The 12,574-nt window shown below is 40.1% G+C and overlaps 1 protein-coding gene across 1 annotated transcript; it reads left to right on the top strand.

Annotated features, from left to right (window-relative positions):
- Window positions 1-529: 529 nt before the first annotated feature.
- Window positions 530-12,422, top strand: LOC124255462 (WD repeat-containing protein 41-like). The gene is made up of 14 exons (XM_046689380.1): window positions 530-687; window positions 1,425-1,540; window positions 2,625-2,673; window positions 4,662-4,790; window positions 5,484-5,546; window positions 5,889-6,000; window positions 6,672-6,734; window positions 7,946-8,062; window positions 9,166-9,320; window positions 9,935-10,065; window positions 10,591-10,722; window positions 11,489-11,579; window positions 11,767-11,835; window positions 12,001-12,422. The coding sequence occupies exons 1-14, from the start codon at window positions 622-624 to the stop codon at window positions 12,073-12,075; spliced, it is 1,368 nt and encodes a 455-aa protein (XP_046545336.1). The 5' UTR covers window positions 530-621; the 3' UTR covers window positions 12,076-12,422.
- The last annotated feature ends 152 nt before the right edge of the window (window positions 12,423-12,574 follow it).

Here is a 12,574-nt window from a genome sequence, read left to right on the forward strand (position 1 = left end):
ATGATTTGATGGGATAGGGAATTCTTATGCCCGTGTACAACGTATGTCGAAGAGCATGTTGAAAACCACTAATTAATATTGTTCCTTTTTTTACCACGTTTTTTATTTGCACAAATATGATGACACCAAATACATACCATTTCCATTTGAAATTTCTTTTTGTTATGACGTTTTAAAACTATATGAACCCTTAAAAGCTTTAATATCTCAATGGTTTGAGACATAGACTGCGTGTTCCAGTTGCATTGGCGTGATCCAAGGCGTGGGGTGGGGTGTCTGTTCAGAAGTTAATGTTTTGCATTGAGCCGGGGGATGGTTAGTAAGGGATTCGGGACCCCTCCTCCCCACCCCCTTGTATCCAGTACAGATGGTTGTCATCCTTATAACTTGTGGGATGGAGTATAATTATTGAAATTCCTTATTCCTGCACATTCTGCTCAACAATCGGAGTCTCATATGACACTATATCTGTTCACGGCGCGAGACTTGTCTTGCTGCTTCACGACCCAAATGGGGATTTCCTTAGCCTCGTTTTAGCTTGTGACGTAGTCCAAAACAAGGAAACACCTCGCGAAGGTCCCTGTCTGCTCACGACAACCCATAGTCCTAGTCTGCATCAACATGTCAATGTTACAGCGACTGTGGGGATCGCATCCTAAAGAAAAGGAAAAACCTGATGAAAAGCAGGTGAGATAGATGTTGCTGTTTTGAGCAACAGTGGACGTTTACGGTTTAGATCTAGTCGAGTTACCTTGAAGACTTTTGCAACACATTGTACCCTCCCCCATTTCCCTGTATATTACAGCAGACGTTTAGATCTAGTCAATTTACCTTGATGACTTCTACAACACATTGTACCCTCGGTAAGAGTTCCGCCCGTAACCCCCGCTTGAAATGTATTCTATTTATTAGGAATATTTCGAGGGTTTAGGATTAGGTTTGGGGTCAGACTTTAGGGTTAGGTTTAAGGTTAGGCTTAGGGTTTAGGGTCAGGTATAAAAAACATAGGCATATATTCTTAGGCATATAATGATTAAACAAATATGGGGGTTACGGGCGGAAATCTTTCCACACATTGTACCCACCCCCATTTCCCTGTATATTATGTGTGTGACACTGTGGTGCTGGCCTTTCACGTGTCTGTTGTTGTCAGGAGTCTGGAAGTGGTGCTGTGATTTACACGGGCAATTTGACATCATCAAAAGCATACAAACATCCTCAGTGTCATCAGTAATTTATTACAATAATTTGAATATAGTAAACAGATCAAATTTAGGAATGCTATAGATATGTCTTGATTCCTTCTCTTCCAGAACCGTCATACATGTGGTCACAAGGAAGATCACTTTTACACTGCACTCAGCAATATCCTAGCAATATTGTTCAGTTCAGTTATCCTTTTAATGTCCTTCCATATGTTTCAGTCTGCAGAGGTGGAGGAGATAACAGATGACCAGCCACACAACCCTTACTCCGAGATCCTCGTATTACACCAACACACTGACATTGTCCGCACATTGCTCAAGATAGATCACAAAAGGTACGTTTCAAATCTTGTGGCATTGTTGGTTATCACCATGTTTGTTGATTTTCAGACTTTCATTAAGCAAGTGATCAGGTGATAAAGTACACTCTTTGCATTACATCACACTGTACGTGTTGACATCATTACGAAATTCTAGTCTGCCCCCCTCGTGATCAAATGTACCCTAGGTAGCTGACAGCATGATGCATGTCAGTTGTCATTGAAAGGGTAAAGTCTCCTACAGTACAACTAACTCCGAAACACCCTGTTTCTTGGTTTGCAGTTGCTTCATTCGTCTAACATCACTGGTGGGAACATTGTGATTAAGTTTTTCGACTGAAACAATTTATCAGCTTGACTCACAATTAAAAGCAACATGGCAATGTTTATTACCTTAGTCTATGTCCACAATCCCACAATGCTAGCATGGAATGTTGCATAACTAGTCAGCTTCACATGGATGTGGGCAGTGGGGTAGCCTAGTTGTTAAAGCGTTTGCTCGTCACGCCAAAGGCCCGGGTTCGATTCTCCACATGGGTTCAATGTTGTGGTCTGGTGGTCACATTTGATTACTGTGTTTTACTGCACAAACGTACATGAATAAAATCGATGATCAAGAAATTATTACACTTATACGACTTATTCGCAATTCGTGCAAAATTATGTACAAAATTTCACACTCGTTTTGTATAAGTTGTATGGCACGCTTGCTTGTGTAACAATTTGTATATAATGAATGTTCGAACTCGGTGAATTGTTTTGTTGGGTATCAATTTACTATGGTAGTGTGGCTTGTTTGTCATGATAGTTTGGTTTGGCTTGTTTGGTTGGTTCATAAAGCTGTGATATTGCTGACTGTGTCTTTATTAGTCCTCTACCTGTATTAGTTCTTCTATTATCTTCCATTGACCTAAAGGATCCATGTGACATCTTTAGTTCTAATATCATGGGAAAAAATGACCATACCAAATGGCATGTTGTGTTTGTTCTATATGCACCCCTGACTTCTTATAGTCCTCCATATATTCTCACACTTATAAAGGATGTTAATCTGCTTATATTCTCTCATTCATTACTGCATGCATTTCCTCTGTGTCAGGTGTGCATCTGCAGGGGATGATGGGAAGGTGATCATATGGGATATACAGGTGAGCTTCATGTGAACTGTCAAATAATATATACTGAACATCATTGAATATGCACAAGTCTAAAATTGTCCATATTTTCATCAAGATGGATTTCAGCATGACTATGATCAATGAATATAACTAACATGAAATCGAAGGGCATGTCCAGTTGAAAAATGCTTTAGAAACAAATTCTTGTCCACAGTATGACTCTTAATTCCAAAATGCATGAACATGCAGCCACGCCATGAAAAAAGTGCAAAATTCATTCTGAAATCATACTGACTGTGACATTAAAAGCAGGTGTATGAGAACCGATTCTCATTGCTTCACTAACGATTGTGAAACGAAGACAGAGATGCCGGGGTTAACACCTCACGAAAGAGAACGTGCACTAGGCATGATTCAGGTTGGCACCAGCAGCAGGCATATTGCTCGACAACTTGGACTTGGCCACTCCACCATCGTTAGGCTTCATAGAGGACATCAGTAGACAGGCAGCACCTGTGACCTTCAATGACCTTGGCAACAACGTGTTACGACGCTCCATCAGGATCGCCATATTGATCTTGTCCATATTAGTGATTGAACACTGCCGACTGCCAGGACTGCTGCACTAGTTCAAGGTTGACGTGGGGGTCATCAGCGCTGACTCCATGCGATGCCGTATACATGCTACAGGGCTCCATGCTCGACGTCCTTACGTTGGATCAATTCTGACTGACAGACACCATAATGAGCGGATACAATGGGCTAGCAGGCATTTTCAGTAAAGGTTACAACAATGGCATGGTGTGGTAGTCACTGACGAGTCACGTCTTCATCTACGTAATGTTGACGGCCGATTCGTGTTTGGCGTAGACGTGGTGAACGTTATGCTGATGACTGTGTGGTTCAGACAGACCTTTGGGTGGTGGGAGTGTCATGGTCTGGGGTGGAATAAATTACAATCACAGGACTGCCTTCATGTCTGTCAAGGGAGAGTTAATGCCCTTTATTACCGTGAGCAGATTCTTCAGAATCACATCGTATCTGTCTTCAATCACCACCAAGATGTCCATACTTTTCAACAGGACAACGCACGGGCACACACAACAAGACTTTCCATGCAGTATCTGGCCCAGCAACACATCCAGGTTATTCATTGGCCATCACAGTCGCCAGATGTATCCCCCATTGAAACTTGTGGGACGAAATTGGTCAAAGTCTTTCGGGCGACAACAGATGCGAAACATCCAGGAACTTGAGGCTGCACTACTGCAGAAGTGGAATGCCATCCTCAAGAACTCTATTCGGACGCTTGTTGACTCAATGAGGAGACGTTGAACTTTGAAATTGACTTTTCGATTTGACCCCACGTGTGTTTGATCCTTTCTGACTGTGGAACATTTTAATGAATGAGACGTTGAAATTGACTTTTCGATTTGACCCCACGTGTGTTTGATCCTTTCTGACTGTGGAACATTTCAATGAATGAGCGTCTTTTCTGTTGTTTTTGTCAGTCGTCCTTCTGTTATTATCCACTCAAAAAATATCAATTCCTTACACGTGCTTTTAATAATCTGAACTTTTATAACTGGTGTGTTTTCAATGATGTTCAGTATATATACCATGTATATGGTGCCCAACATGGTTAAAATATTGGCTTTTATTGACTGATCAAAACACTGCATGGAATGGCAGATTTCTATATGCTGACAAAGTGACACAGGTCAACATAATTTTGGTCAGGTTAAGCAAGCATTGCTGTAATAAAAAGTCAAATGTTTATCAATGACACAATATGACATATAAACCTTCAAGAGTTTATTATTTTTCATTTTGTCATTTTGGGATTTTGATCCTATTAAAAAAATACTCATTACATTCCTGATGGTCAGCATAATTTGTAGCTGTTGATTTATTGAAGAACTGACAATTACCATCATTTGACAAGTAACCTCTGGATCATAAACTGACTGGTCAGAGAGATTTTCCAGGAGTATCATGCAGTACCATGTGTGTTTCAGGTCGGCAGGAAGCTTCAAGTCCTAAGCGGCCATTCCCACCGTATCACCTGTATGTTGCTGTTGATGCCTCAAAGAGACTCCTCAGATGATTGGCTGCTTCTGACCGGGTCGTCCGACAAACAGATCAGGGTGAGACAAACATTTATTGTTTTGCATGTTTTTTTAACCCATGTTCCTCATGGCGTCGGCAATACTTTCTTTTGAATTCATTTATGGATTCCACCACCTCTAAAGAACATGAAAAGTGGAAAAGAATAGCACCATTGTTCTTTTGTTTGTCAAATGAAAGTCAAGGTGTTCACCACCAAGATCATTGTTCATACATCTAGTAAACTGTAATGATAGACTTAACAACAAAACAAGTGACTTAACAGTGTACACATATCAACTTATTCAGATAACTGTTTGAAAATGAAAAATGTTGACAAGTGGTCATATAAAATCCGGTTTTCCTGTGGCTTGATAAGCCCTGCTTGTCGTAAGAGGCGACTAATGGGATCGGGTGGTCAGGCTCACTGGCTTGGTTGACACATGTCATTGGTTCCCAATGGCGCAGATCGATGCTCATGCAGACCACCGCCATATAGCTGGAATATTGATGAGTGCGGCGTAAAGCTGAACTCACTCACTCACTCACTGAGATGTAATGTGAGATATGAGGCAAGACACAAGAACAACATGCTAGAATATTCCACAATACTCTCAAAGGCAGATGTATAACAGTTGAAACATTTTTGCACAATGTCTAACGCTGCCTAACATGATGAGAAGGTGTGTTGTTCCTCTTGTGTACTCTATGACCTTTATGACTTGTACCTTCAGGTGTGGGACATTGACACTGGGACCTGTCGACATGTTATCACAGAACATAACAGCTCAATCAAGGTGAGACACAGTCAGCTACCAGTGAACATACGGGTTAGAATTGATCTTCAGTAACCCATGCTTATCGTACGAGGTGACTAACAGGATCGGGTGGTCAGGCTCGCTGACTTGGCTAACACTTGTAATCGTATCGCAGTTATGTAGATCGATGCTCATGCTGTTAGATCGTCTGGTCCTAACTCCATTATTTACAGATTGTGGCCATATTACTGTAATATTATATTAAACAAGAAACAAACAAAGATCCAGGGGTATAGGGTTTATTAACATGCAGTAATAGCAAGAAATTGATGGGGAGATCATGTATGGAGAATGTAGCTGTCTCTATGTGTCTGTGTCCAGTGTCTGGTGACGATGGGGGATGGGGAGATCTTCTGTGGGGGAGGAGAGCACCTGTCTGTGTGGAGGCATGATGGGAAACTCCTGCACATGGTACATCGCAAGGATCAGGAAGGTGAGTCACACTTGCTTTTCACACATGTGTTTGTGTTTTTATGCACATTGTCTGTCAAAACTGTCTGCTATATCAGCATTTAACTACCAGTAATATTGTGCAAAAATAGATAGATTTCTTCAAGATTAAGGATTAAAGTTCAGGGGCGCATACAGCTTTTTGCGAAAGGGGGTGCATGCTCTTGAGAAAGGGAGGGAGCACACTGAATTTTTTACGAGAGTTTCAATGGTCATTTAATAAACTTCCAGGACAAAAGGTGGCGCGTGGGTGGGGTCGGGTGGGGGGGCTATTCTGCACCACCCCTCTGGATCCGCCTGTGAAGTTCCCAACAACCTTGACAAAACTGAATCCTGGAAATAATGCATTCATCACTACTCTTCAATGTTACCCATTAGGAGAATTCCTGGTATGTGAGGTCGCCTAACTGTAATGTTTCAATGCAGTTTGATTCTCCACATGTTCAGTGTGTGAAATTCATCATTGACATTTATTGAATTTCTGGCAAAAGGGTTGCATAACATTGTCATATCAAATTTGCCATATTGATATCATTGTTTATGATATATATTCGTTGTGATCAATGTTTTAAAGAATATGACCACACTCAACTATCCTTGCTCTCAAGTAAAGAAAACAATGAGTAATTACCAAGACAAATTGTATGTATTCAGATATTTCCCTGATGATCGTGGTGAAGACAGATCACATTGTTACAGCTGCCGACAAGCAACTGGGTGAGGACAGGATGTATTATAGCTTGAAACACTTATACCAAATCTCGCTAAGGATCTAGGTTTGGTCTTCACCAACCCAGGGTAGTTGTAATGTGACCAACAGGATTTAATGATCAGGCTTGCTGACTTGCTTGACAACTATTACATTTTATTTGTTATATGATAAGATTTGATCCAGAGCTCCAGATAAGATTTAGCTCATGTGGGTACTGTACCCACTGTATTTTTTGAGTGGATATTATGAGTGTTGAGTGGGTATTTCATTTTCCGTTACCCACTGCTTTCAAATATTCAAATATGTGTGTATTTCAGTCATTTTACTCACCTAAGTATATGCCATTGAGTAAGTTTACTAAGCAGGTATGTTCTGCCATATGGCATACCTAATCAAAACCAACTTAAATATAATGGAAATGATTTCATAAAAAATCACTCATCCTATACTGACAGTACAACACTTGTCCTATACTAACAGTACAACTTGATAGCAATCGATGTATTTTTCATTACGCAAGTGATTTTTATAAATATATTCCGTACGCATTTGTTTTAAACTTTCTGCGTATCTAACATTTTAAATGCGTAATTGGTACGCAACAATTATTTTTCAATGCGTAATTCTATGCATATTTTACCCGGATATGCAGCTTATCTGGGCCTCTGTGATCCTTTGTTTAAATGAAACACCGCTGTAATGTCAACCAGTTTTTTGGCTGGTTCAACAAGACACTGTTTCATAGTGGTGACTAGTGTTGGGAATTGGTTAAAATCTCATAATTGATGACTGGTTTATTACAACAGATCAATCATTGAAAAAAAATTGGTTAGCGTCATTAATGCAATTTGTAAATGCACATAAAAATAAGGAAAAAACATGTAGTTCTTTTGGTTTTTTGGCAATATTTCACATCTTTAAGGGATGACTAGTATGTCAGGAACATAAATTTCTTGGAGTCTTTAAGATAAATTCAATCATGACTTGAAACGAACCTGTAGTGCTTATGAAATGTAACAGACAAAACCAACCTTGTGAAAAATATTGTTTATGAAAACAAGTGTTCCAAAACATGATCGATTGCTTGGTCGTTTAGTCACTGCGACCAATCTTCGATTATTTCAAATAATCGGACCACCACTAGTGGTGACCATGTTGTAGTGCTGACTGATTGTGTTGTAGTGGTAAGTATGTTGTAGTGTTAACTTTGTTGTAGTGGTGTACTCTGTGGTGAACCCGATGACTGGCGGGGAGCCGGATGACAAGGAGATCTCCCTGGTGAAGAAGCTGCCATCACACCGAGAGGCCATCCACAGCCTCATCAGCATCTCGGGTATGACAACATGCTGCAGAGTCAGCCTCCCATGTTACATTACACACAAATAGCAGCAGCATTTGTGAGATCATTATTGCTCAATTTACACAGCAATAAATATTGAGGTAGACTTGAAATGTTCAGAGTCCTTGTATATCATTCACAAAATCGTATGTCTGATGAAGTTTTTTTGTCATGTGTAAACAGAGACTTATTAGAGTTAAGTAAACAGGCCATGTTTAAATTCTTAGCTTCTTGACACATTGTTGTGCCAGTAAAATAACTATTTACATATGATTACACAATGCCATTTAGAAAGTGGTCAAATGTAACATATGCTATATTTGGGATTACACCTTCTTAGTAAAGTACAAATTCTAGTACTTTTGGGGTTGAGTCCCATCCGGGATTTGAACCCACACCCTCAGAGTCAGGCACCTCATCGCCAGCACACAAATGGGTTCAAATCCCCCGGATGGGACTCAACCCCAAAAGTACTAGAATTTGTACTTTACTAAGAAGGTGTAATCCCAAATATAGCATATGTTACATTTGACCACTTTCTAAATGGCATTGTGTATTTCATAGCTTTCAGCCGTGGGAGCCGTGCCAATTAACACTTATCAGAGGGGTACACAAAGTCCGCAGTCTAGACTACCAGTTGTCCGACTTCCATTTTTTGTGGAAGTTGCGGTGGCTGAGCGGGTTAGGCGGCTGACTTTGTGTGTTGGCGATTAGGTGCGTGATTCTGAGGGTGTGAGTTCGAATCATGGATGGGACTCAACCCAAAAAGTACTAGAATTTGTACTTTGCTAAGAAAGTGTAATCCCAAATATAGCATATGTTACAACTATTTACACATAGTCATTTGTATCCATCACCAATTTCTTCAATTGACTTGCTAAACCAGAAAATCCTTCCTTTCTCCAAGTGATGTTACGTTTTGTTGTTTTGTTAATATATATCAGGACAAAGTCTTTGAACAGCATTTAGAAGTGATACACATAAAGGTGACAATGTATGGATGTCAGTGTGTGTTCTTCAAAATAATGAAGTTGACATCCATAAACTCTTGCCTGTATACCAGGACAGTTGGTGTGATTGATGTCTCTGGATTCCAGAGTCCTGTTTTGCAAGTGGATCTATTGATGGGACAATTATTTTGTGGACATCACAGAACTTTCTGCCTGCAAAGACCTTCAACACTGTGTCGGAGTATGTGGGAGACAAACATCTCTATCCATACAGCATCCAGAGCATGTTCTGTGTACAGGAGGTCAGAGATCTTTGTTACACTGTCAACTTCCACTGAAAGCTCTGTAACACGAAATGAAAATATGGCAGTATAGTAGAGTTCTTTTCAGGGATGAGAATGTTTTTCTTTGAGAGGCAATTTTAGAAGTTGTAAAGATGAAGAAAAACTAAGTTCTATGGATAGTCAACTTCTTTATTGCAATGAATGTGAGGTTTCTGTGTAGGTACAAACACTGTTATCACTGAAACGTCGCATTCATTGCATTTGCAATAAAGAAGTTGACTATCCATAGAACTTGGCACGTTAGGGGCCTGATCAACTATTATTTATAAGAATATTGCAATGGCATGTTTCACAAAAATGGATCCATGGAAACTTCTCTTCCCCTTTTTTAAAATAATCACTTTTGCATTTGAACAGTGGCTTAAATATATGACAAAGGCTGAAATGGTAGAATAACTAACAACGACAAGTTCATCACCCACTATCAGATTTGCACCAAATGACTTCACCATACCCATTGTCTTACCTTAGAACAAATCGACTTTGATCAAAGATTTATTCATGTTAAATACAGATAGTACATCTCCACTGAGATCTTTCGATCCATCCTTCCCCTGATTTTGACCTTGCAGAGATACCTGTTTGCTGCAATGGGCTCCGGGTTCTGTATGTTTGATGTGAGCGTTGGTAAGGAGAGAGTTGCTGTGAGGAAGCTGGCTGCCCACTTCTCCAAGATTCTGCATATTGGATTGGCTTGTGATGGGTAAGTTGGATAAACATAAAGTGGCTAGGCATAAACTTAAATAGATGGTTGCTTATATAAATGTTCATAGGGGATTCACCAGTACATTATTGCCTAAGGACATTCTGCAGCCTGACATGTGTTTCTCTCATGATGAAAGCAGGAACCAAAAACGCTGTTTAATCCCAACAGTACAGTGTCCAGAATTTGAGTTTTCCAAATTAACTTATGATTAGTATGGAGAATGTATGTATATGGGTAGATTTTGCCATGAGGGGCAGTTTTGTGGTTAACATCTCCACTTGAACCGGTCTCTTTACTGTTTACTGTGTGATATATGGCTTGAATATTACATTCAGTGCACAGTTCCACTAACTCTCCTGGACCCTGTTCCACAAGCGATCTTATTATTACAAGCTTATGTAGGGCCCGGAACATGTACATTTATGGGAAATACAATCATCATTTGAAAACTGACTCGTCCAAATCTGACAATATTTCACTGTATTTCCTTACACATATTGTATGATTTGTTTATGTTGCTAGGGCATTTTTGGTGACATCTTCGGAGGACGGGTCAATTCGTCTGTGGGGCAGAGCACCGGCCAGTGAGGACTATGATTCTGCCCATGATTACCTGAATCTGTTGCTGCCCATGGAAAGGTTCACTGGTCTAAGGTACCACTTTCTGTTATCAACAATGTTTTTATCACTGCCGACATCAGGATTAAAGTTGAATTTTGTAGAGGTCATAAGCACAAATTATTTCTACTTTTCCATTCCTCAGTTAGTTCCCAGCTTCTTATTTAATACTTCCAAATACATGAACCCTCAGTTAACAGATGACATTTGTCAGTTGGATTTTAGAAGTGGTATGGTGTGGATGTGTTTGGCATAGACACCATTATGTGAGTGTTTAGTTTTAAATGTCATCCTCCTGATACAGTGGGGCGGTGGGGTAGCCTAGTGGTTAAAGTGTTCGCTCGTCACGCAGAAGACCCGGGTTCGATTCCCCACCTGCGTACAATGTGGGAAGCCCATTTCTGGTGTCCCCCGCCGTGATATTGCTGGAATATTGCTAAAAGCGGTGTAAAACTCGCTCACTCACTCCTGATACAGATGCAGAATAATGTTACCGGGTAATTGAACTCAAAGGGACCACAAATATTAGTTTGCAAATAATTGCAGTTAATAATACACATTTCAGCTAAAATACACAGCCAGTGGTCAACATGAAAAAGGGTTCTTTATATCCATCAGTTCATAAGCGTGTTCGTTATAAACATAGGTTTTGTCTATCAATGCTACAATATTTCCTCCTTTGTGGGATGGCTGATTACCCTTAAAAGGCTTCCAAGCCCTATACAGAAATTCCAAACTTTGATTTAAATGATGGCTTAATAATTTTGCGATACTTCTTCACATAGCCATTACTTCCTTTCAGTGGAGAACAACTGAAGCAGGTCAACTTTGCTGAACACATACTGGATGTTTCACTACTGGGAGAATGTGTGGCCCACTCAGGGTCTGTCCAGGTATCCATGGTTACACTAGGTCTTTAACTGACACCCTGTAGCATGAACTACTAACAAATAATAACTAAGTGTGTGTCAAGTATATAAAAGTCAAATGACAGGTATACCTTCAGTGTCTGTACCTACTGAATGGAGGCAGTTTTGCAGTATTTTTGGGGTTTACTAGTGAATCATTTTCTGATTGCAGACATTTGTGGACTTTGACCATGAGGGCTTGGTGTCCTGTGGCACAGATGGATTGGTTATTGTCTGGAAGGTGAGGGTTACTTACAATATGTGAGACAGGATAAGTTTAAAAATGTAATATATCACATAGCCCCTTGTTTTAGTTTTGCTTCAAAATCTAGATGGACTGGCCTAAAAGAGTAGATGAATTTATCACATATTTCAACCTAACATGTTTTTAAAAATATTATTTCAGAATGCTGAGCTCCAGAAAGTGAGAAGGAACCAGAAAGTGCGAGAGATTCTCCTGTCAGTAGATGGCATTGTGTGAGGTGATACTGGGGAGAGACGGGGATGTGCAATAATGAACTGTGACCCCCACAGACTCACGGACACCTTGACTGTTGCATGAAGAATTTGCAGAAGTAGACTGTCATTCTGTGTGAAGCATTTCTGTGGACTCTTCATATGTCATGTTGTAAGGGAGAAGGTTTTAGGCTGGAACCTTGACTTGGCAGTCTCACTGTATCCACTGGTCATGTTTTCTCTCATCATGGTGTGACGATCTTGACTGAGTACTCAGATATTCAGGTAAAGCACTGATGACTTATACATTCCACTTGCCGGTAATACTCGTAAAAATGATGTGAATGGTATGAAATAAATATACAAATAACATTTTGTTTTGTGTTGTATTTGGCCGTCAGTGGAACCAAAGGCTTCTAACACTGACCATCACTGGATAGTGATGGCATTTGAATAGTTAGTGTTCTTAGGCATTTGCTCACATACTTTGTTGTTCATATAGCTGCTGTGACAATAAATATGGT

Source organism: Haliotis rubra, unplaced genomic scaffold, assembly GCF_003918875.1.
Source record: "Haliotis rubra isolate DU_JTF1 unplaced genomic scaffold, ASM391887v1 Scf60, whole genome shotgun sequence".
NCBI classification, from domain to species: Eukaryota; Metazoa; Mollusca; class Gastropoda; order Lepetellida; family Haliotidae; genus Haliotis; species Haliotis rubra.